Genomic DNA, 21,296 nt, shown 5'->3' with positions numbered 1-21,296 from the left:
AGGAAACCAGCAGTCCCCATGGGCAGCAGCAGCTCTGTTACCCCATCTGTATAGAGCAGAGACTTGGGAACTTCAGTGGTGTGTCAGCAGCTGGAAACTTGGTTTTGGTGTGTGGTGGAATCAGTCACCATAGGGGCCTTTTGACTACCTCTGAGTTGACTTTTGTGGATGGAGGGTTAGCAAGAGTGTCCCATCAGTAGCTCTATGGAGGATACCCAGGGAGGGCCCCTCAGCTGGAGGTACTGCAATCTGCTTACAGCTAGGTTTTGTGCTGGAGGCCAGTCTGCAGCTCTAGACAAACACAGATCAATCAAACTGCATTTACAGGCAGCCTGCACAGACATTAGCATCCTCCTCATAGCCACAGAGTCTTGCACTTTGTGCTGTGACAAACCCTGAAAGTTTGTCCTCTGGCACTCAAGGTTTCCTCATCTGAGCACCCCATGTTCTGTTGGTGGTGGTGATTTATTTGTCCTTGTCTGTAATGGAGACTTCTCTTTTTTAACCTTTGGTGTAGGGCTAATGAGAAAAATACCTCCTTCAAATCCAGTGAGTCATTTCTGTCAATTTGAGCAGGTTGGATGTGGTACTTCTGGAAGCAGTAAATCAGGTTGACTTGGTTGATAATATTGGGGGAAAAGGACCTGGCTTTCAGGAACGTATCTAGGCAACAAAAGGTGCACATCTAGTCTATGACCTAAGCTCTTGCCTGTCACCACTGCTGTTTGCCGACTGCTGTGGTGTAAGTAGGTACAACTTTCAACCTTGCCCTGCAGCAATATAGGCTGGTCCTGGTTGTGGTCATTTCAAAATGTTTAAATGGTTTTGAAAGTACTCTTGTTTAATAGGCCCTTGAAACTAAACCCAAAACTCAGGTGAATATATGGCCATGCCCATTTCTACTTTCAGGTAATAATGTGTGATAAGACCTTTTATAACATTTTGGAAAAGTACTTAAAAGCTTTGGCTTATTAAAAAACTGTAATTCTCCCTTGCTAATAATTTTTGTGGGACTTTGAACTTTCTCTCCATCTCTCCCTTCCTCTCACGCATCCCTGTAGAAAGCAGCCCCCTCACCTATTGTGCTGTGCATTGTCAGCCCCGTTGCTCCGGACACGGCATGCTCTGACCAATCTATATGTGAATGTACCTATAGGATAGCAAAAACCATACTGCAGCGAACTGCTTCCCTGGTGCCGGATTCCCCTGGGACTTTCACAGAGCCCTGTATCCCTGTTTGACTTGCGTGGCTTTTTTGTAAGCAAAGATCCTTGCCACTCCCAGCTTTCCTCCTTTGCCCTCCTTGCTAAGATCGTTTCCTTTCAGTGACTGAAGGGATGCCTGTTTTTGTTAAAACTTCAGGCCAAAACAGAGAGTGTACAGAAATGCCTTCTGTTGGTTTCTAAGGGAGAATCGTGCACCTGTAAAATGAACTTACCATGTGCAGATACCCCTGAAGGTGATGAGATGCTTTAATTATACTTGGAGCATTAGCTCTCTCTGGTGCTTTGAAGCAGGTTCCCAAAGAGAGATATTTAATCAAATTTATGTTTATTTCAGGCTTACCCTCTCTAGATCCATCCAACAGCTCTACAACTTCTTCTTCAGGTCCTTTGACAGGCTTTTCAGCAAACATACAAGGAGCACGGGTTTACCTTCAAGGGCCAGCGCCTGTTGGGACTCCCAGCTTTAACAGACAGCATTTTTCACCACATCCTTGGACAAGCGCAACAAATTCATGTAGGAACTTCATGGGTCTGTCTTAGTTAACTATAAATTCATAGCTATTGTCTTTAGTAGATTTGTAACTTGAGGGGAAATTACCCAGTGATGCACAAAATGCTTTCCAATTGTTTTTAACAGCTGTGAGGATGCTGTGCAAATCCCAAGCTGTACTATTTTGTGGGGTTTTTCCCATGTAAAATGCCATTAGTTCTGGTAGCATTACTAAAGGCATATTTGGGCAAAAAAAACCCCAGTCATCGTAGGCTCCAAGAGGAGAGGGCATGAAGCTGTGGGGGAGTGGAGGTGATTACACCAAGCTAAAGATTCCCCTCTAAATAGTATGAGTGTAATATTAGGTGAAAATATCATGTTTGCCATGGTTTGAAGTTATACTTGCCTTTTTTTTTTAAATTGGGATTCTGGAATTATTTCATGTTACTTAATGTTCCAAAATCTTTAAGCATCAACCGAGGTAACAGTGGGTTTTCCTCCTAATGGAAAGAACATGGAAGTAGCTTTACAGAAAATATGGGTCTTTGATTCAGAATTTTAAGTGAAGAGGCTTTTCATGTCACTGCATGCAACTTCATTGCCACTCTGAGCTTAAGAACCAAAACGTTTAAATGAGTGCCCAAAGGAAGTTGGATTTCCCAAGAAGAGTCAGTGACACTTCTGAAGTTGGTGGGACTTAGGCTCTTATGTTACACATGTGGCTTTGGGAAGCTGTCTAATTTCTCTTCTGCTGGAAGTGATGGATACCAAAACCAGGCTGTTTAGATATTTATGGTATTTTGGCTGATGTTTTCACCTCTTCCTGAAACTCTTCCATGTTTCTTATTCTTTCTTGTAATTAATTTAGATGTACTGCTATGTCATGAGAATATCACATGAATTCTGATGGCTGAAAGCACTTGTGTTTATAATGTTGATTTTAGAGTTAAAATAAACAGAATTTCTGTGAAAGACTTGAAGAATGCTTGCCAAAAAAAGCATTTAAAACCTGTTTATCATTTGCTTGGGGGGGATAAAGTGGCTAGCATTTATGCTTGCTAGCTTGTGTGCTGCATGTAATTAAACAAGAGAAATATTCTCTTCAGCAGGTGAATCTCCTATTCCATCAGTTTCCTCAGGATCATCTTCACCCCTTTCAGCTGCTTCTGCACCTTCTAACTTGGGCCAGCCAAAAACGGGTAACGCCAATCAAGATCGAAAGGTACCCCCTCCCATCGGGACAGAAAGGCTTGCTAGAATTCGACAGGGAGGATCTGTCACTCCTACACCCTTGGGAACCAACTTCACAGCTCCTGTTGGTCATAGTGGTATTTGGTCTTTTGGAGTTAACAGTGTGTCTGGTAAGTCTGTTGTACAGCCTGGGGTAGCCTAAAGAAACTTCTAGGGCCTTTTGGAAGTACTACATTTGAAAAGAAAGTTGGGGAGGAGGAATAAAGTTCCACAGTCTGTAATCAACTTTCATGTAGTACATTCTGAAGGGAAAACTGGTGTCAGTGGTGGGAGAGTGCGCATCAATGAAAGCACCGCTTTTTTCTCTCCTAATGTAGGTGGCTCTCACCCAACCTAGATTATCTGTCAATTTACACTTGTAAACCCTGAGAAGAGTTCAGAAATGTCATATTAAGTCTATTGAATGGTACAGAATTTTAAAAGTAAACAACTTTTGTATGTTAAGGGCATCCATTTCCAAGTCTGGCCCTTGGCCTAAAAGGACAACTTCCTCTATCCAAGTTTCTAGCTTGCTTTCTATTAACATTTTAAAATATTAGTTGTGGTGGAGCTAATGCATCCAGAAACACATAGTTGTGGATGCTGATTTTTGCACTGATCTCCTCATGACTCTTGAATAGTATGGGGTAACCTCTGTTCCAGGTGGCCCCAGTTTCAAAAGAATGACTTTGAAACAGCTGAAGTTTTATGTTCAGTTTCCTGTTAGTGTGAGGTTCCTGTGGAAAGGAGGAGCTGCAGCATTTGAGGTGTAAAGTGTTTCCATTGGTAACTTTAAAGACAAATGTTTAGTACTCCTGTATTTGTTCTATTTTTCAGTGAAGGCTTCCATACTTTGGTTAACTTAGTGTCTCAGCATTACTGTGTTTTTTCAGGAAAAGCTTGTTTGTGCTCACAGACGGTGCTGGGAGGTTTATTGGATCTTAGCTGTTCTGCTGTGGACACCTGAAAATTGCAGTTACTAGTAGTCCCCATTATCTCCACACTTGTGTGGAGGTTCAAGATGAATATACATGCAGACAGCATGTGCCTGGCCAAGCTTCCCTGGCCTCACCAGTCTCTCTATTTTACCTATTTTTGCCCCTGTCATAAGTGTAACTTTTTTCTGTGTTCCCATGGTATATGAGAGGATGTGGGAGCTGGAGGGAAAGAAAGTGTGTGTGCGTGTAGCCGGCCTTATAGTGTTGCCTGCTGCAGCTTCTCTGTGAGAGGCCTTGATGCTACAGATAAGACTTGTGTGTTAGCATTGTCTGTAATGGGTTATTAGCCTAAAAACTGTAGGTATCTTCCTGCTTTGTGTAGGCTGTGGAAGGTCTGCCTTTGCTCAGAGCAGAGCCCTTGGATACTTCTGCGGCTGTGTGTTTTTGGGGAGCCTTTGGATGTATGCGGATGTGTGCAGCTGCTGAATTCTACTCCAGAGTATCTTCAATGAATTGTAATCAGCCATTTTCAATCTCTTCCTTTCCAGAAGGTTTGTCAGGTTGGTCTCAGCCTGTCATGGGAAATCATCCAATGCATCAGCAGCTGTCGGACCCAGGCACGTTTTCTCAGCATCAGCCAATGGAGAGAGATGATTCTGGAATAGTGGCTCCCTCAAATATTTTCCACCAACCTATGCCAAATAGTTTTGTGGATTTTTCTAAAGTAAGTTACAGAGGGTTGGATTTAGTCTATAAAATGACCAAGGAATTTCTTTGTTCTGTCTCCTGTTTGGCCTGTTTACACTGTGTATGTCTCTTCCACCGTTGCTTGCTGCATCTAGTCCTGAACCTACTTTTATCCCAGTACTGACTAGAAAGGGTGTCCAAGCCTGGTGGTGCGTTTAAACAAACCCAGAATTTGTAGATTGCAGATGTTCTCTTGTCAAGTAGCTGAATGCCTCCATGCTCTCCTGTGTTTCTTTTCTCAAAGGCTCAGTCGCTCGGAAACGTTTCATAAGGCTTGCTCAGCTCTTGAGGCTGAGTAAAGGTCAGCTTAATGCTTTCAGTACAAATCGTGCCCATGAATACTACATGCCTTTCTTCAGAAAGTGGCAGGATGAGAGGACCGCATGTAAGCCTGTGCCTTGTATGTTAATGCTGGAAAGTAGCTTGAGGCAGACGGATGTAGCTAAGCCATAGTGAGCTCAGCCACCACTGGGTGAACGTCTAGGACAGTGTGCTCAATAGCAGACTTGCTCACAGCATGTTTCAGAAGTAGCTGTAGCATGTGCTCTTGGGTCTTCTAAATTGCAGACCAGCAATCATTCAAACATGGGGAAGAAATCTCTTAATTGCAAAAAGCTGCTCCGTAACTTGCTCTTTCTGAACTGGAAGAATATTTTAGATGGCCATTAGTAATCTATGGAAAATCTTCGACTCGGAGTCCTATAGGTTCAAGCTGTATACGGGCTTTGCTGAAGTGCAGCCCCTGGCTGCAGCCCAGCCTGCACCAAATTTATCGTGTGCTGCAGAGGTGAGAGGAAGGAGCACTGAGATCACTTTGTACAGTTGCGGTGTCTGGCTTTATGGGGGTCGTCTGAAAGAGTTGTGCAGAGCCTGCTGCATACTGGTGAGGTGTAATTTCAGAAAAATGGGTAAACTGACTTGAGTCTTCAAGCTCTGAAGAGCGACCATATTCCATACTCTGCCTAGGTGTGCAGCGATGCCCCATTTCCTCACAGTGCTGAGATATTTGCCAGTTGGTGAACGTTACGTATGGATGTGAACTGCCTCTGTCAATCTTGGCAAACAAGGTATTACCGTCATCCTTCACAACCACTGCCGCCTTCACTGACTGCTTTCTCTTGTTCCCTCAGGGCCTACCGATTTCCATGTACGGTGGCACTCTAATACCCTCACACCCTCAGCTAGCGGATGGCCCAGGAGGCCCCCTCTTTAACGGGCTCCATACTCCAGATCCTGCCTGGAATCCCATGATCAAAGTTGTCCAGAACTCAACAGAATGTACTGATGCTCAGCAGGTAGTGTGGCTGCCTTTTTCCATTTTTGCTTACCTGGGGCTTTTTACGGTGTTGTGCTTTGTTTTGGTTTTCTTCATTTTTGGATAGGTGATGGTTTTTTCAGTTCTTTGATACTGGAATTGAGATTGTCTGCATGACTTCTCCCCTACGGTTTGTGTGTGTTTATAAAAAAATATATTACACTATCTGTACCAAACCATTCAGGTAAAATAAGCACCATTTCAAGACTGCTCAGCCAGGTAATTGACTTCGCTGTAAGTGAGAGGGTTTATATCCATACTCAGCATCTTGCAGGTTGTCAGTCAAACCTTTGCCAGAGCTGAAGAGGGCTTCCCAGCCTTTGGACAGTCTGGTTGTGTTTTAGGGGGAAGCCTTAAGCTTGCCCTCTAGTGGTTAAATGCTCTGTTAAAGGAACGTCTATTTGTTTTCATAATAGACTTGTCTTTTTATTTCTTGCTGTAGATTTGGCCTGGCACCTGGGCACCTCACATTGGAAACATGCATCTCAAGTACGTCAACTGATTTAAGGGGGTCTATCCTTTTTTAGCCTTGTTTGGGAATCTTTACGGTCTTGAAGAACCCTGGGGATTTTTTTAATGTGCCTAACTAAGCAATTTTCTGTGGGCTGTAACAATGGAAACTTGATTGCCCGTTGTATAAGAACAAATTGATTTACCTGTACAAACTGATTCTGCTCTCCAGTTAGTTTAGCCATTTTGAACTTAAAAATCAGACAAAACTAGTGCTTTTGGCTAAACACTACTGAATGCTCCTTGTATGCAGCAGAGAACTAGCTGATTACACGATTTCAACCTTTTAGGGTGGTAAATACATGTATAATTGTTTACATACTTAAAAGGAAAAGCTGAGTAAATTTCATGTCGTATAGTGGCTCTACTTTATGTAGCCTGTATTAATGTGAAATATTTACCTGAATATTCAATAAAAGGCAAATAGTATTTATAGGTTGTGTGTGAGAATTTTGGAAGAGGCTGTATGTTGTTGTCATCGGTAGCTGCTGCCATGCCCAGTGATGCATCTTTTCAGGGTCACGTAATTAGCATGTGGATGCAGTCAGGGTTTGGGGGAGGGTTTTGATCTGCAGTCATCTGTGATACAAGGTCTGCCGAGTCCTTCCCCCTGCCAGTTGTTAGCCTTTATTTTTTTGTGTGAACATGGTTGTGCATCTTTTGGGAGTTTTTTTTCCTGCTGGATTGGTTCTGCTGCTTGCAGCACTCTTTTCTAGGTGGGTTGCCTGAGAGGTCAGGTTTGGTTCAGGGGTTAGAAATAAGGGCTGAGCTGACAATGTGGCAATTGATGGCACCTTGATTTGTGGAAGGTAAATAGGTAGCTTGTAGGTAAATGCAGGGTTTCTTCACCTGACTTGCTGTGACCAGCTGCCTAGAAGCAGATCTTCGGAAAGCAGAGACCACTTCCCACTAGAGAAAAATGTATTATATTCAATTCAAAGCTTCTTGTTACCCTTTAAATCTGGTAAGAGCTCCTCAAGTCCCTTCTGTGAGGAGGAAGGGGATTTTTGCATACTGCTTAAGATGAACATTCATTTTCTACCCAGGTGCAGAAGTTCTCCACTTTCTGCACTTGGACTATGCTTATTTCTGCTTTAGCTCAGTGGTGATGCAGTAACTACACTGAATATTTGGTCCATTCCTCAAGCAGGTAACTACATACAGTGCATGTAGTGTCCAATCTAACAGACCACTTTTGGTGGTCTCTTGGACCAGATGGAGACTCCTCCACCTTCTCCAGACAAATCCTTACATGCAGCAGCAGCAGAGTTTCCCCAGGAAAGGCATGAGGAAGGAGTACTGAAAACCCAAAGTGCACAAGCAACATCTGAGTACTACAGGCAGATAAACCTCAGAAATGCTACTGGATGATATATTCAGATATTTTTTTCTAGTATTTGAGGAAGAAATGCAAAAAACATTGAACTGCTGCTCCCTGCCTGATAGTGAAATGCCAAAGGAGAAACACTCGTGTTAACAGTATTTGTATTGAAAACAAATGGTATTGTAGTACAATAGGTGTTTGCTCTTGGGGTGAGTTGCAGGGGAGGGGCCTAAGGGCCTGCCCCTGCCCCTCCCCTACCCCACCCCTGTGGGCTCCATGGCCACAACAGGCACCACCACCCCCTCCTGCCCCATCCCGGGGAGCCACCATCTCCTCATCCCGGAGGGCTACAGCTCCACACCGGGTAGCACAGTCTACTCTACCACGCCAGGGGGTAAGACCCAGCATGGGGATGGGCTTGTCTGTTGAATGGAACGGTGGGCTCAGCCACTCCATCCCTGCCTAGTTTAGGCAGCTCCTTCCTGAGTGGGTCTCTTCCTGGGCTCTCCACCTTGCAGCTTGGTCCCTGGGAGCACAGGCACTTGCTCTGGGCACCAGATCCAGGCAGGCCCACAGGGTGGTGGCTTCCCTGGCAGCCTGGAGCTGGAGTGGAAAAGGGAACACCAAAGCTTTGTGGCAAGATACTGCTAGAAGTTAGGGCTGTCATTGCCCCGTGATACCGAGGGGAGCAGGTGGAAGCAGTGCCTGGTGCTTGTGCTGCTGGGGTGGTGGATGCAGTGCTGGTCCTTCGGGGGTAGGTCATGCCTGGGCACGGCTGGCTGGAGCTGGTGCAGGTGCAGGGGGCTAGTGCAAGAAGTCTGCTCCTGCCTGAGTTCACCAGCCCTGGGGAAAGGTACTGGGCAGCACGGCTCCCTCCAGAGGTACCCTAGGCCTGTCCTCTTGCCCCCCTTACAGCCCCCCGCCAAAGCCCCTGGTTCAGCTGTGGAGCAGGTCCTTTGCTGGCTGCCCTCAGGGTAGTGTGTGCCCTGGGCATGTTTCGGTTGAGCGGCAGGCACCCACCCTGTGGGCGCTGGCTCCATTGTGTGTCTCTGATAAGCTTATCTGGGGTGTGGGAGCCTGGCCCGGTGCTGGCAGGGCCCTGGCAGGCACGGGTTGCATAATGTGTTTGTGGTGCTGGGAAGGGCCTGGCTGGTGCAGGAGCTTTGGGCTCGCTGCCGCTTGGGCTGTGCTCGCTGCTGGAGCCTGGCAGGGAACCGCTGCTCAGCTGCAGACAGCCAGACAGGGGAAGGCAGGCCCGGACCTGTTGCAGCAGGGTGCAGGCTGGCATGATCTTGGGGATCGCTGGCAGGCACTTGGGGAGGCAGCGTGTGCCCCGGCTGCGCGCTGACCTGAGGCTGTACACCCAGCAGGCTGGCACACTAGAGGAGGTGTCCCATCGAAGCCAGCGTGTTGTTCTCATGCAGGGCACAGCCGGGCAGCTCATTGGCTGAGCTGATGGGAACAGTTCCCTGGGTACATCTCCCTTCGGTGCCAATGGGGAGGCACCCAGCTTTTGCTGTTCTGATAGCTGTAGGAAGCCACCCCCAAGCTTGCTGCCTCTGGGCTGGCTGCGCTGGGGACCTGCCTGCTACCTGGCCGTTGGGCTTGGGCTGTGCGCCGAGTGCCCCAGGGCTGGCCCTGCCTTCCAGACAGCACAGGGGTGGCTGTGGTGTCAGCTGCCGCAGGGCACCTCATCGAGGCTGGACCTGCTGTGCTGTGCCCTGGCAGAGCTCCAGGAGCTTCAAGGGGAGGAACAATGTGGGGAAGAGCTGCTGGGCAGGACAGGTGTCACAGTCTGCCATGTGGGAAGTCCCACAGTGGCTCCAGAGCCAGCCGTGTCCCCAAGCTGTGGCCAAGCGCTGGGTTCCACCCCCTGCTCCAGGCTCAGGCCGTGGTGTTCGGAGACGGGGGAGGCCAGGGGCTGGCAGTGCCTGACAGCCCCCTGCTTTTGGCAGGTACCCGCATCATCTACGACCGCAAGTTCCTGCTGGAGTGCAAGAATTCGCCCGTGGCCAGGACCCCTCCCTGCTGCCTGCCCCAGATCCCCGGTGTCACATCCCTGGCCCAGTCCAGCCTCGTCAAGCTGGAGGAGCTCAAGGAGCGGAATGAGAGCGAAGAAGCCATGCCAGGTGAGCAGCCCAGGCAGGCAGCCCCTTGCCTACACGCTGCCTGGGGCATGGGGCTCCCACCTGGCTGCAAGGGCAAGGGGAGATCCCGGCTCAGCCCCAGTTCCAGTTCCTTTGCCTGTTTCTCCCAAGGTAGCCCCATCCTAACCCTGGCCCTGTATCCCTCCGTACCCTTGCAGATCAAGACCAGTTTGAGATGGACATCTGAGTTTCCAGCTCCCCGTCTCCAGGCCATGGCTGGGCCTGTTTCTGGGCCTCGTGGAGTTGCTGGCACCGTGACCAGCTGGCTGCAGCCCTCGCTGATGCTGGGGATGGATGTGTGACACCTCAGGCTCTAGCACAACTGGCTGGTGCAATTGCCTAGGAGCTCATGCTTGATCAATAAACACCATGAACCCCCTGTGCTGACCAGGTGCATCTCTATGTTGGGGCTCAGCTGGGTCCTCGGAGCCTCAGGGAGGGGAGCTAAAAGGAGCTGAGGAGCACCACGGGCCCTTAAGAGGGTGCAGAGGATCTCTCCCTCCTGCACTGGGACGCTGGAGGCTGGGGCAGTGAACACAGGGCCTCAAGGCCTGCTCCAAGGCTTGGGGTGCCACATCCAGCCTGCCCCAGCCATGGGGGGGCATGGCTGGTGAGGCCCTTCTGTGAATGCGGGAAGGAGCAGCACAGAGCAGTCCAATTGCTGTCTGGGGTAAGCGTGACCACACTGGCCTTACCTGACCTGGTGAGCTTCACTAGCACCATGACGTTTCTCCCTGGATCTCCCTGTCTCTGAGGCCACCTGGGTCTCTTGGGTCCCAAACTCTGCTCTGAACTGTGCCAGGACAGGCTGCAGCTGCAGCACAAACCCTGGCCCTGCCAGGCTCCTCTGGGCTGGTGGCAGGTTGGCCTTCCCAGCCAACCAAGAATTCCTCAGGGGGCTGTTTCTTGCTGTACAGGAGCTGGGCCGTGTGCCTGCTGCCGTGGGTTCCCCCCCACTGCCAAAGGCAAGGCTGGAGGGGGCCAGGCTCTGCCAACTGGTGCAGCAAGGAAACGTGTTGCCGCCCCCTCGACCCTGGTGATGCTGGGAGTGCTGCCAGGGAGATACCTTCCCTTCATGCTTGGCGTGCTGGGAATGCCCTGCCAGGGCCAGAGCCCCTTGGCCAAGCCCAAAACTGCTGTGGCCTTGCCCAGCCATCCCGTCTCCTGCTGCTCCTGGGAGAGAACCAGGACCCATCTGGTGCCAGAACTCCAGAGCAGGCTACAGCCAGAGGCAGGTTACTGCCGTTTTATTAAACGTCATGAAGTAAATCGCCACTAAAATGTCACAATGATTAAAATCCCCTTTTCCTGGGTGAGGATTGGGAGGCAAAGGAGATGCCCAGACCCACTCAGGCAGGAGGGGCTCTTCTCCTGTCGGTGGCCCCAGGCCTGGGCTGCTGTGCTCGCAGTCTGCAGCCCCGCCCCCGGCATCAGGGGTCCTCCTGGCCAGGCCCGTCCTCGGTGCTGCCGTCCGTCACCGCAGCCGACTCTGCAGCAGGCAGGCTCCTCGTCTCAGCGATCAGGCGCTTGACGCCCACCAGCCACTGGCTCACCTCGTTCACGTGGTCCACCATGAGCGAGCGATGGATCTCGTCAGCCACATCCCAGTGCTGTTGCTGCAGCTCTGCCAGGACAGCAGACCCCCTCGGTGGCGCGGGGTCAGCCTTCCCGCCGGCGCTCCCTTGCCCGACGGCCTGCCGCCGGCCCCCAGGCAGCCCCCCCCCCCCCCCCCCCCCCCCCGTTGCCCCTCACCTCGCACCAGGAGGCCCATCCTCTTCCTCACTGGGGCCGACAGCTTTCCCTGAGCCCAGGCGTCCCCCAGCACCGTCAGCCGCCGCCCGATGTCGTCGCACACTTGTTTCTGGAAGCAGAGCTGTGAGCTGGAGCAGCGGGGAGTCCCCCCAGGGGCCAGGGGCGGCTCTCCTCGCCCCACGAGAGGCAGGCCCCGCCTTGCTGCCCCTCCCGCGCCCGCGGCAGAGCTGGCGGCGGGGGCCGGGGCCTCACCTGCACCGTGGGGCGGCAGGCGGCAAGGGCCTCCCGCAGCGGGGCGAGGACCGCGGCGGCGGCGGGGACGCCGCTCTCCTCCGGCCTGGCTGCGGCGCTCGGCCTCCCGCCCTCCGCCCGCGGGGCAGGGCCGACGGCCCCGAGGGGGGGCGGCCCCAGCGCCCGGGGGGGCGGCGCCGGGGAGCCGGCGGGGGCTCCGGCCGGGTCTGCAAGAGCACCTGTGGGGAAGAGGCGCCGGCGCAGAGCCGCGTTAGCCCGGCGCCGGCCCGCGGGTCCCACCGGGCCCGAGCGGGAAGGGGGGCCGAGCCCGCGGAGGAGGGGAGGGGGTCCCCGCGGGCGCCAGCAGCCCGGGGGGCTGCCGCTGGTCCTCCCCCCCCACCCCCCCCGGCTGGGCGGGGAAGGCTTTGCGGGTGCTGACCTGGGGGGGCCCCCGCAGCCGGAGGGGGGGCCCGGCGGGTGAGCGGGGTTCGCCTGGCCCCCCCGGCCTGCGCCTGCAGCCCGTAGGAAAACTGGGGGGGGTCGTTCCAGCCACGCTCCTGGTTCCCTGCGGCAGCAAAGGCCACGGTGAGACCCCTGGGTGGGGGGAGGGGGGTGGGCGAGGGGACGCCCCCCAGCCCCCGGACGCGGGACCCCGGCCCCTGCGCCAGGGTGCGGCTCTCCCTCCCCCGGCATGGCCCTCCCGGGCCCCCTCGCCCGGACGGGGCGCGCCCCGCGCCCCCCCCCAGTGCTCCCCCCCCCCCCCCCGAGCCCCTGCACCCGCCCCCCCACTCCCCACCGCCCCGGAAGTTCGCTCGCGCCCCCTCACCCGGCCTCACGTAGAGCTCCGCCATCCCGCCACGTCACGCCCGGCCCCGCCCCTTCCGCCTGATGGGGCGGGGCGGGGCGGTGCTGGAAGGGGCGGTGCTTCCCCTGTCCCCGCCCCGCAGGGGAGACCGGGGCCGGGGCGGGGGCCGGGGGCCGGGGCCGGGACCTCCGGCCCTCGGCCCCGGCCCCCGCCCCGGCCCCCTATGGGGTGTGGAGGAGGGCTCGCCTGAGGCGGAAGGCCTCCAGGAAGGAGAAGAGGCCCCGCTTGCGGGAACCGGACCCCGCCGCCCCTCCGCTGCCCCCGCTCGCCTTGGCCGCCCCGCCGGCAGCGTCGCCGCCGGCTGTGGCAGCCTTCGCCTTGGCCCCCGGTGCGGCGGCCACCAGGCACTTCTGGTACTGCACCTGCGGGGACGCGAGGGGACAGAGCGGGGCACGGGGCTGACGCGCGGCGCGGCCGCGGGGTGGGACGCGACACGGCGCGGCCGTGGGCTCCGACGTGACCGGACACGGCGCGGCCGTGCGGCTGGGCGCGGCCCCGCGGGGTCAGCTCCCTCCTGCCCCGGCTGCCCTCCCCAGGGTCGGGCGTCCCACCCGGGGGCCCAGCTTCGCCCTCCCCCTACGCCAGGCCTCACCTCCTCCGGCCACCCCCGGAGGGCCGGGAAGCCGGGGGGAGGGGGTGTGTGTCGAGGGCCACGCCGGCAGTACTCACCATGCAGGCTGCCTGCACCGCCTCCGAGATGGTGCCGGCGTCGGGCTCGCACCAGAAGGCCGCACACTGGAAGCGTTGCCCCGTGTCCACAATGAGCGCGAAGGTGTGGGCGTCCCGGCCCACCCCCAGGAAGGTCACGTAGCGCACCTGGCACTCCCAGATGTGCGCCGCCGCCTCCTCCTCGTCCTCCTGCGGGGACCCCGTGGGCCCATCCACCCCTGGCCGTGGCCCAGGCGGCCCTGCCACCCCCACTAGGTCCCCTCTGCTGGGAGGCTGGGCCCCCCACAGGAGGAGCCTGTCCCACTGCAGCGGCAGCAGGGTGCCTGCTTCGGCCGGAGCCCCCTGTCCCCCTCCCCACCTGTGCGGGGTGCACCCTCATGGCCGTGTCAGACACGCGGATGAGGGAGGGCGTCCAGCGCTCCCGCCCGGGGCCCCTCGTCAGCTTCTCAATGGCCTCGTTCAGTACGTCCATCCCTGGGGAGCGGGAGACCCCGTCCCATCGGCCCCTGCCCCAGCTGTGGGCACGCTGCAGGCAGGGTGCTGCCAGCCAGCCCCACGGGCTGCTTGGCTGCCCCACAGCGCAGGGTTCTCGGGCATCCCCCACCTGAGGCGGGGCTGGCGGCACTTACCCATGGCCCTGGGCACAGGCAGGCTGCCGATGTACAGCGCCTCATAAGTCTGTATCGACTGCCTCACCGCTTCCAGGATATCCACTGCCGGAACAGGAGAGGTGGGGAGGACCCCCTCATGTCCCCCGCCACATTTACCCCCACTACGTCCTCCCCCCCTGCCCCCATCTCCGAGGACCCCGGGGACACAGCTGGGCAGGCCAAAGGGTGCTGGCTGCTGGGCATCCCACTGCCTGAGGGTGGACCGTGGGCAGTGGAAGCAGCCGGCAGCGCCGGGGGGACGGTACCTTGCAGCGGCAGGTCCTCGGTGGACACGGGCTCCAGTGTGGCAGCGTGTGGCAGTCCACTGCTCGCTATGGCTCGCTCAGCCACAATCTGCAAGAGACGGGGGCCCCAGTGCCTCCCCTTGCCCCCGAGACTCCTGGGCTGTGCCCACACCCGCCAGGGCCCCTGCATCCCACCTTGGAGCACATCTCGTGCAGGGCCTTGGCGATGCCCTTGGCGGGCACGTTGCAGTGGAAGACGTGACACTTGAGGACACAGGTGTCCTTGTCACTGGCCACGAAGGCGAAGTCTCTGCAAGGCCACAAGCAACAGAGTAAGACCCTGGCTGAGGCAGCCCCCCATCTCTGCGCTGACTCTTGATCCCTCACCCACTTACCTGTCCCTGCAGCCACGGCAGCAGTCGGGGAGGGAGGAGAGGGGACAGGTTACTGCTGGGGTGCCTTCGCCCCTCAGCAGTCAGAGCCACCCCCCAGCCCCCAGCTCTGCCCCGGCCCCCGGCACCTGCCGTTGTTGCAGCCAACACCCCAGACGCGGATGTTGAGGATGGGTTGGCGGTGGATGAGGCTGCGGTCGAGGGGGTCCACCAGGATCATGGTGTCCTTCTTCAGGATCATCACCAGGTCCTGGCCCTGCAGAGGGTCAGCAGCTCCCTCAGCCTAGCAGACGGCCTGGGCGTCCCCAGCATCCAGCCCACATGTAGGGACACCCAGGTCCCCCCAGCCTACTCAGCCCTGAGCATGGCGACAGCCCACCCAGGCACCCCTGGCGCTGTCTCCAAGGGGCAGCCCTCTCAGAGCCACCTGCCGCACAGCTGGGACCACTGCATGGATGCCCTGTGCAGAGAGTTGACTCTGCCACAGGATCTGGTCCCTGCCCTCTCCCCCAGGCATAGTCCCCATCGGTGGGGACAGCCAGCCTCAGCAGCAGTGGCCCTGGGTTGGGACCCTGCCTGGCAGCACCATCCCAGGCTCTCACCTTGCCCCGGTTCTCCACAGAGCCCTCGCCCTTGCTGTTGGAGAGTTGCTGGATGCAGTTGTTGACGGCGATGCTGCTCTTGCCGGGTGCCAGGTCCTCCTCAGGGATCTCCACCCAGCCCAAAGAGCGCACGGCAAAGCACTGAGCAGAGACATACAGGGCTTCGGTGCCCAGATAGCACAGCCACACCCATCCCATGCCCCTCGCCGTGCCACTGTGGTCACCCCTGCTCTTGCTCCCACCCCTGTCCCTGCCAGCTGCTGCCTGCCCCCTCTGCCAGCACCAGCCCACAATGCCGCAGTGAAGCCCCTGGGTGCGGTACCTTGGAGCCAGGCTCTGTGCTGTGCTGAAAGTCATCTCCGTGCCACGGCAGCGAGGTCCTGTAGAGGGATGGGTTGGTGAGGGGACGGCTTCCACTCAGCAGCACAGACCTGGGCCACCCAGGGAAGCGCCACCAGCAGACTCCCATGCCACCAGCTGGGAAGCATCCCATGGAGGTGACCAGCATGGTCCTGCTGGCTTCAATGTGTGGGGCTGCTCTGGTGGGGGGCACTGGGGGCCCAGCACCCAGCAGTGGTCAAGGGTCAACAGTGCCCCACAAGCCAGCACATGGACAACCCTACCTCTTGGACAGTGAAGCCATGGGGCTGGGAATGGGCCTGTCCTTTGCCGCGTGGTTGGCCGCGGGGGTCTGGCAGTCCTGGGAGAGAAGAGGAAAGGGGTGAGGGCAGCAGAGAGGCTGACAGGAGGCACCAGGTAGGACCCTTGCCTTCCAGGACAGCAGTGGGCATCCCATGTAGCCAGGAGGAGGCCAGTGTGGGGCCTGCTGGAGCCTTTCAAGGAGCTTAACCCTGGCCAGGAATGGGCTGAGCAGGACTTTGGAGTGACAGAGACAGGCCAGCTCCAAGGGGAGGCTGGACCAGCGATGCCCAGAGGGCCCTTCAGCAGGCTCCTGCCAGCAGGCTGGGATCCAATACCAGCACACAGCCCCTTCCCCCCCGCCCACATCCCCTACCATTCCCTGGAGTGTCTCCTCTCCATCAGTCTCCGTGCACCCTCCTGGGCCGGTGTTGGTGCGTGTGGGGTGCTGCCACTGCGTCGTTCCAGTTGGCACATGCCAGTAGTAGGTGCCCAGAGAGTCATGGATTTTCCTCCAGCCTGGCGGGAGGTCGGGGTCTGTCTCCAGGCTCTGGTCGCTCCAGAGGTTGTCTGTGCAGATGGAAAGTGTGAGACAAGGGGCGGGGGGAAGGTCCCCCCAGCCGCAGGGTGCCCTGAGAAGTGAGCAGCTTCACCCATCAGTGAAAGGGTCCTGTGGTTGCCTCTGGGTGCGCGGCTGGGCACGCAGCCCAGGAGAGAAGCACGGGGCCAGGGTAGGCTTGGCGAGAAGCCAGAGAGGCTACGGTAGTGGTGGACCCCAGGCGGGTGATCAGTGTGGGCAGCTGCCTCATTGCTCCCCGGAGGGGTGGGGTGGCCCCGGCGGGGGCACCAGAATACGGGCAGCCTGAGCCTGCCAAGGAAGGCACCCTGCTGCGTGCCCCAGGCAGGGCCCGGGGCTGCCAGCCCAGAGCTCCCCCTGCCAGCATGCGGTGCCCAGCCCTCTGCCAACACCCCAGGGTGCCCGAGACCGGCTTCTTCCCAGCTCGGCCGGGGGAGGAAGGGCCCGGGGCAGGAGGAAAGCACCCTTGGAGGGTTGCAGCTAGGAGGGGCGGATTAACCCCCTCCGCCCTGCGCCCCAAGCCCCGGAGAGGGCACGGAAATGAGCCCGTGGTGCAGCGCAGCGGCGAGCTCTGCTCCCGAGAACGGCAGCCCGAAACCCGCAGGGCCCGGCGCACCCCTCGTGGGTGCTCGTCCCCCCGCGGCTGTGCTGCCGGAGGGGCGGGGGGGGCCGGGCGCTCTGCGGCGGTCCACGGCTGCGACCCCCGCGCCCCGCGGGACCCCCGGCGGGCGGGAGGGCGGGGCGGGGCTAGGCGGGGACACGGCGGCACCCCTGCGACCTTGGGAGGGGCGGGGAGGCGGCGCGGGCCGGGCGGGCGTCCCCGGCGCAGGCCGCCGCCGCCCGCGTTCAGCACCGCGGACAGCGCCGGGGCGCGGCCGCCGCTTCAGTCCGCGGGCCCCGCACACGGCCCCGGCCCCGGCCCCCACTTGGCCGCCGCTTCAGCCCGCGGGCCCCGCACCCCCGCCCCGGCCTCGCACCCCGCAGCGCAGCCTCCCCCCCCCCCCGGCGGTGCGGCTGACCGTCGCAGTTGACGAGGACGATGGCCAGCATGTAGTCCTTGCCCAGCATGGCCCCGGCGCCCGCCCCTGCGCGGCCCCCCCGGCCCACCGCCTCCCCAGGCCCGGACCCAGCGGCGGCTGCGGTGGGAGGGGAGGGGCCCGGGCGGGGCCGGGGCGGGGCGGGGCGGGCCGCCGAGCAGACGGACGGGAGGGCGGCGGGCGGGAACGGGAGGGGCTGCCAGGGCGGGGAAAGGACCGAGGAGGGGGGTGGGTGTGAGCTGGAGCCCTAGAGTGCGGGAGGGGACGTCTCGGCGGTGTTGGGTGTCTGGGTGCCCGGCGGGGTTACCGGAGCCCCGAGGGGTGGTGAGGTCCTTTGGGCGTTTCGGTGCAGAAAATGGGACACTGGAGCAGGGAAGGGGCATTTGGGGGCAGGAAAGGAGGCTTCCGACTGCAGTAGCGGGTCCAGGTCAGCCCCTTGAGCCCTTAGGTTTGGTCCCTCCCCCTCCACGCACCCTTAGATTTCCTCCATTCTCCTCCCATTCCCCACAGGCCACCCTTAGTCCTCCACCTCCACGCTTATTCCACATTCATTCTCTTCCACGCATGCTCAGGTCCTCCCATTTCCCTCCACCTGCAGTCCAACCTCCTTCAGTCAGTATGAAGACACCTAAACGTGCATGCTGGTCATCTTCCCCTTCTCACCAGAGGCTGAGAGCTTTGCATCTCCAGCTTGAGACTTCTGTTTTCTGTGCTACCTTGAGCTGACAATCCTGGTTGGTGCTCTACCCAGGGACAGAAGCTCTGAAGACATTTGTTGTACACCTCAGTTCCCTCATGGAGCTCCCCATGTGCTGCTAGGGACAAAGTCCTTCCAAGGCACAGGTGCCTGACAACCTGTGGTTTGCTATCCATTCCAAGATGGTTTGCTATCTGTGGCATGTCCAAAAGTCCATCATGGCCACTTAACCTTTCCTTCTTCAGAGCCAGAAGCTAGTAGTCCTGGATGTAGCCTGTGTCCTTGAAAGCCTCCCATGCCACCTCAGCTGCCCTGCTTCTTTCCATGCACAGTTGTCCACAGAGACTGAAGGTTTTGGAAGTGCAAAATGAATTTTCCATGCCTGTTTCCTCTCTTTCAGCGAGGCATTGCCTCTTGGCCTCATTTATGTGCTCTGTGGGCTAACATGCCCCTAATTTTGTGAGACACCCTTCCCTCCTACCCATGTTTTAACCTTGCTCACATATACTGGCCTAAGAAAGGCACCAGCTGCATAGTCCAACTTTGTAGTTGTCCACAATCATTTCTGTATCTTCTGTTGGCATCTGCTTTTTTGGCTACAAGCTATTTCTTCTGCATCCATCCAGAGCTAGTCAGATTTCTGAGACCCTATTCAAGCACCGTGTCCTTGGGACATGTTTTGCCTAACCCATGGCTTCCTGCATTCAGACTTGTCTGAGGCGATGGGAGTCAGAGGGGGTTGTGGGCTTTACCTTGACCCCTGCTTTGCCCATACCAAGTGATGCTTCCTTTCTCCAGTGCCCAGGAGTGAGCTCGCCCCTACCAGGAACAACCTTATGGTGACTTGTAACACTGTGGCATCCTCTGCCACACTTGTCTCCTTGTCCTTAGTTCAGTATGCATTTCAATTCCAAAAACTGAGCTTGGCTGATCAGGCAGGAGGCAGCAACCCTGACATAAACTGTTCCCACTCCTCTTCCTGCTCAGCAAAGCCCACCAAGGTGACTTACTGAAGGCAACTCTCTTTCCTGGCAATGCCATTGTCAGGTTTCAGCCCAGCCAGTAACAAAGCACCACACAGCTGCTCACTCACTCCTCCCCCACCCCATCCCCGGCCCCGGTGGGATGAGGAGGAAATATAAAGAAAGGCTCCTGGGTTGAGACAAGGACAGGGAGGGATCACTCCCCACTTACGGTCATGGGCAAAAGACAGGCTCAGCTTGGGGAAGAAACAAAATCAATTTAATTGACTACCAATCAAATCAAACCAAGGATATTAGGAAGTAAAACCCAACCTGAGAAGAGCTTCCCCCCAGCCCTCCTGCCTTCCCGCTTCACCCAACTCCCTGTTCTCTTCCCCACAGGGGAACGGGGGACGGGGGCTGGGGTGGGTTACTTACCCCTTGTCTCTGCTGCTCCTTCCTCCTCAGGGGGAGGAGGACTCTGCACTCGGCCCCTGCTCTGCTGTGGGGTCCGTCCCTCCTGTGGGAGACAGACCTTCACCAACTCCTCCAACGTGGGTCCTTCCTGCGGGCTACATTTCCTCACAAACTTCCCTGGCATGGGTCCTTTCCACGGGCCGATCTTCAGCCATGCACTGCTCCAGTGCGGGCTTTCCCACAGAGTCATGGCCATCTTCAGGGGCATCTGCTCCCCCGCTCACCTCCACGGGTTGGGGGTGACAGCCTGCCGCCTCACTGCAGGCTGCGGGGGCATCCCCTCCTCTGGCGCACCTCTTCCCCCTCCTTCTTCACTGACCTTGGTATTGGCAGAGGGGCTCCTCTCACATTCCATTCCCCCAACTCACTGGGGATTCCCCTTCTTAATACCTTCTCTCAGAGGCATTACCACCACTGCTGATGGGTTTGGCCTTGGCCAGCAGCAGGTCCAACTGGGAGCTGGGGGAGCTTCGATCAGCTTCTCTCAGGAGCCACCCCTGCGGCCCCTCCCCCGCTACCAAAACCCCTGCCACACAAACCCATAATGGTCATGAAGCTTAAGGGCAATGATGGCCTATAGTGATATAAGACTTATGGTGGGATGCAAAGGGAGGAGAATTTGGGGTTGGTGGGATGGTGCAGAGCAGAACCTGGGGATGTATGAAATTTCATATAGGATGTTTAGGGGAATAGATGTAGGAAGGGAAAGGGGGGGGGGGTCAGGGGAGGAACAAGCATGGGAAAACAGAAAGAAAAGGGAGAAAAGGGTTCGGTGGCATGTAAACAGTGGTAGATATACTTGCCTGCCTAAGCATCTTGTTTCATCACTGCAGGCTGTCCTATACTCTTATTAAATCACATTTCTTCTGTGTGATTGTGCTCCCCATTCCAAGCCTGTGTTTTTGACCAGCTGGTGAACCTCAGACTGAACCAGCTGCTCAGTAGGGCAAGAGATCTTGATGCCCAGTACGGCAAAGCCATGTACGGTGTGAGGGACCTGAGGGTCTGGGTGCTGGCCACCAGAAACCCATGCTCAGAGTCTGTAAATGTGCATGCACACATGCATGGGTGGTTGGCCATCTCCCAGGTAGACCAGCCAGTGCACGGGACAGGCAAGAAGACCCTGGGCAAGGTTTCCCCAGGTGTTTTCTGCAGAATCAGGGATGGGCCATGCCCTGGTTTCTACAGTTCACCAGACTCAGTTACCTCTAAGGTAAAACCCCTTAAACCATGGCTTAAATTGATGGTCTGCTGCCCAAGTCGTTTGCCATGTAATGTGTCCTGATTTTGTTAATGCCTGGGGTAAGCCTAAAATTGGGGTCTCCATTTTAGAGGTCTGTGGTGTGTTACTTCAATGTCTGGGCTTGGGGTGGGCTGGAGACGGTGGGGGCAAGGGTATGATCCTCTGTCTAATAAGAAACCCATTCCCAACCCCAAACAAAGAGGCAAGTCTTTAGCATTGGAAAAGTGTATTTTCAGATGTCAGTGTAGTGGAAAAGAGGGCTGCTGTCTCTGAGGAATCCCGGTGAGTCTGTGAAGTGGGGCATTGCGCAGTTTATGTACCTCCTTGGGAA

At 56.8% G+C, this 21,296-nt stretch overlaps 3 protein-coding genes across 19 annotated transcripts in view; 1 reads left to right on the top strand and 2 right to left on the bottom strand.

Annotated features, from left to right (window-relative positions):
• Positions 1-10,217, top strand: part of ANKHD1 (ankyrin repeat and KH domain containing 1) — a 119,037-nt gene extending 108,820 nt beyond the window's left edge. For 6 of the 16 annotated variants that reach the window (XM_049830095.1, XM_049830091.1, XM_049830084.1 and 3 more), the window contains 7 exons: positions 1,561-1,755; positions 2,823-3,077; positions 4,433-4,608; positions 5,762-5,926; positions 6,389-6,435; positions 9,736-9,909; positions 10,086-10,217. In XM_049830095.1, the coding sequence (XP_049686052.1) occupies positions 1,561-1,755; positions 2,823-3,077; positions 4,433-4,608; positions 5,762-5,926; positions 6,389-6,435; positions 9,736-9,889 (992 nt within the window). In that variant the 3' untranslated portion in view covers positions 9,890-9,909; positions 10,086-10,217. Of the gene's footprint in view, positions 1-1,560; positions 1,756-2,822; positions 3,078-4,432; positions 4,609-5,761; positions 5,927-6,388; positions 8,044-9,735; positions 9,910-10,085 lie in introns of those variants that run through there. The other 10 variants (XM_049830094.1, XM_049830089.1, XM_049830093.1 and 7 more) reach the window with 8 other exon arrangements.
• A 930-nt stretch (positions 10,218-11,147) lies between these two features.
• On the bottom strand, positions 11,148-12,872 carry SRA1 (steroid receptor RNA activator 1). The gene is made up of 5 exons (XM_049829802.1): positions 12,737-12,872; positions 12,350-12,475; positions 11,932-12,149; positions 11,680-11,788; positions 11,148-11,551 (listed from the first exon to the last, which is right to left on the bottom strand). Exons 1-5 carry the CDS (start codon positions 12,759-12,761, stop codon positions 11,358-11,360), a joined length of 672 nt encoding a protein of 223 aa, XP_049685759.1. The 5' UTR covers positions 12,762-12,872; the 3' UTR covers positions 11,148-11,357.
• Positions 12,832-17,706, bottom strand: APBB3 (amyloid beta precursor protein binding family B member 3). Of its 2 annotated transcripts, XM_049829800.1 has the most exons (12): positions 17,569-17,706; positions 16,349-16,542; positions 15,957-16,033; positions 15,656-15,713; positions 15,334-15,474; positions 14,860-14,987; positions 14,535-14,649; positions 14,361-14,448; positions 14,074-14,157; positions 13,803-13,918; positions 13,445-13,633; positions 12,832-13,137 (listed from the first exon to the last, which is right to left on the bottom strand). In XM_049829800.1, the coding sequence occupies exons 1-12, from the start codon at positions 17,615-17,617 to the stop codon at positions 12,937-12,939; spliced, it is 1,440 nt and encodes a 479-aa protein (XP_049685757.1). In that variant the 5' UTR covers positions 17,618-17,706; the 3' UTR covers positions 12,832-12,936. The 2 variants fall into 2 exon arrangements, with proteins under 2 accessions (XP_049685757.1, XP_049685758.1); XM_049829801.1 differs by lacking the exon at positions 13,445-13,633.
• Positions 17,707-21,296: the final 3,590 nt, after the last annotated feature.

Source organism: Accipiter gentilis, chromosome 26 (assembly GCF_929443795.1).
Source record: "Accipiter gentilis chromosome 26, bAccGen1.1, whole genome shotgun sequence".
NCBI lineage: Eukaryota > Metazoa > Chordata > Aves > Accipitriformes > Accipitridae > Astur > Astur gentilis.
This window is presented reverse-complemented; position numbering and strand designations above follow the sequence as displayed.

Coding starts and splice junctions, on each gene's coding strand:
- SRA1 (XM_049829802.1), bottom strand. CDS start 12,761: ATGGCGGAGCTCTACGTGAGGCCGG. Junction 12,476..12,736: donor GGAGCTCTACGTGAGGCCGG/GTGAGGGGGCGC, acceptor TTGCTGCCGCAG/GGAACCAGGAGCGTGGCTGG. Junction 12,150..12,349: donor GGCTGCGGGGGCCCCCCCAG/GTCAGCACCCGC, acceptor TCTTCCCCACAG/GTGCTCTTGCAGACCCGGCC.
- APBB3 (XM_049829800.1), bottom strand. CDS start 17,617: ATGCTGGGCAAGGACTACATGCTGGCCATCGTCCTCGTCAACTGCGAC. Junction 16,034..16,348: donor AGGAGACACTCCAGGGAATG/GTAGGGGATGTG, acceptor CTTCTCTCCCAG/GACTGCCAGACCCCCGCGGC. Junction 13,634..13,802: donor TGAGGGTGCACCCCGCACAG/GTGGGGAGGGGG, acceptor GGGTCCCCGCAG/GAGGACGAGGAGGAGGCGGC.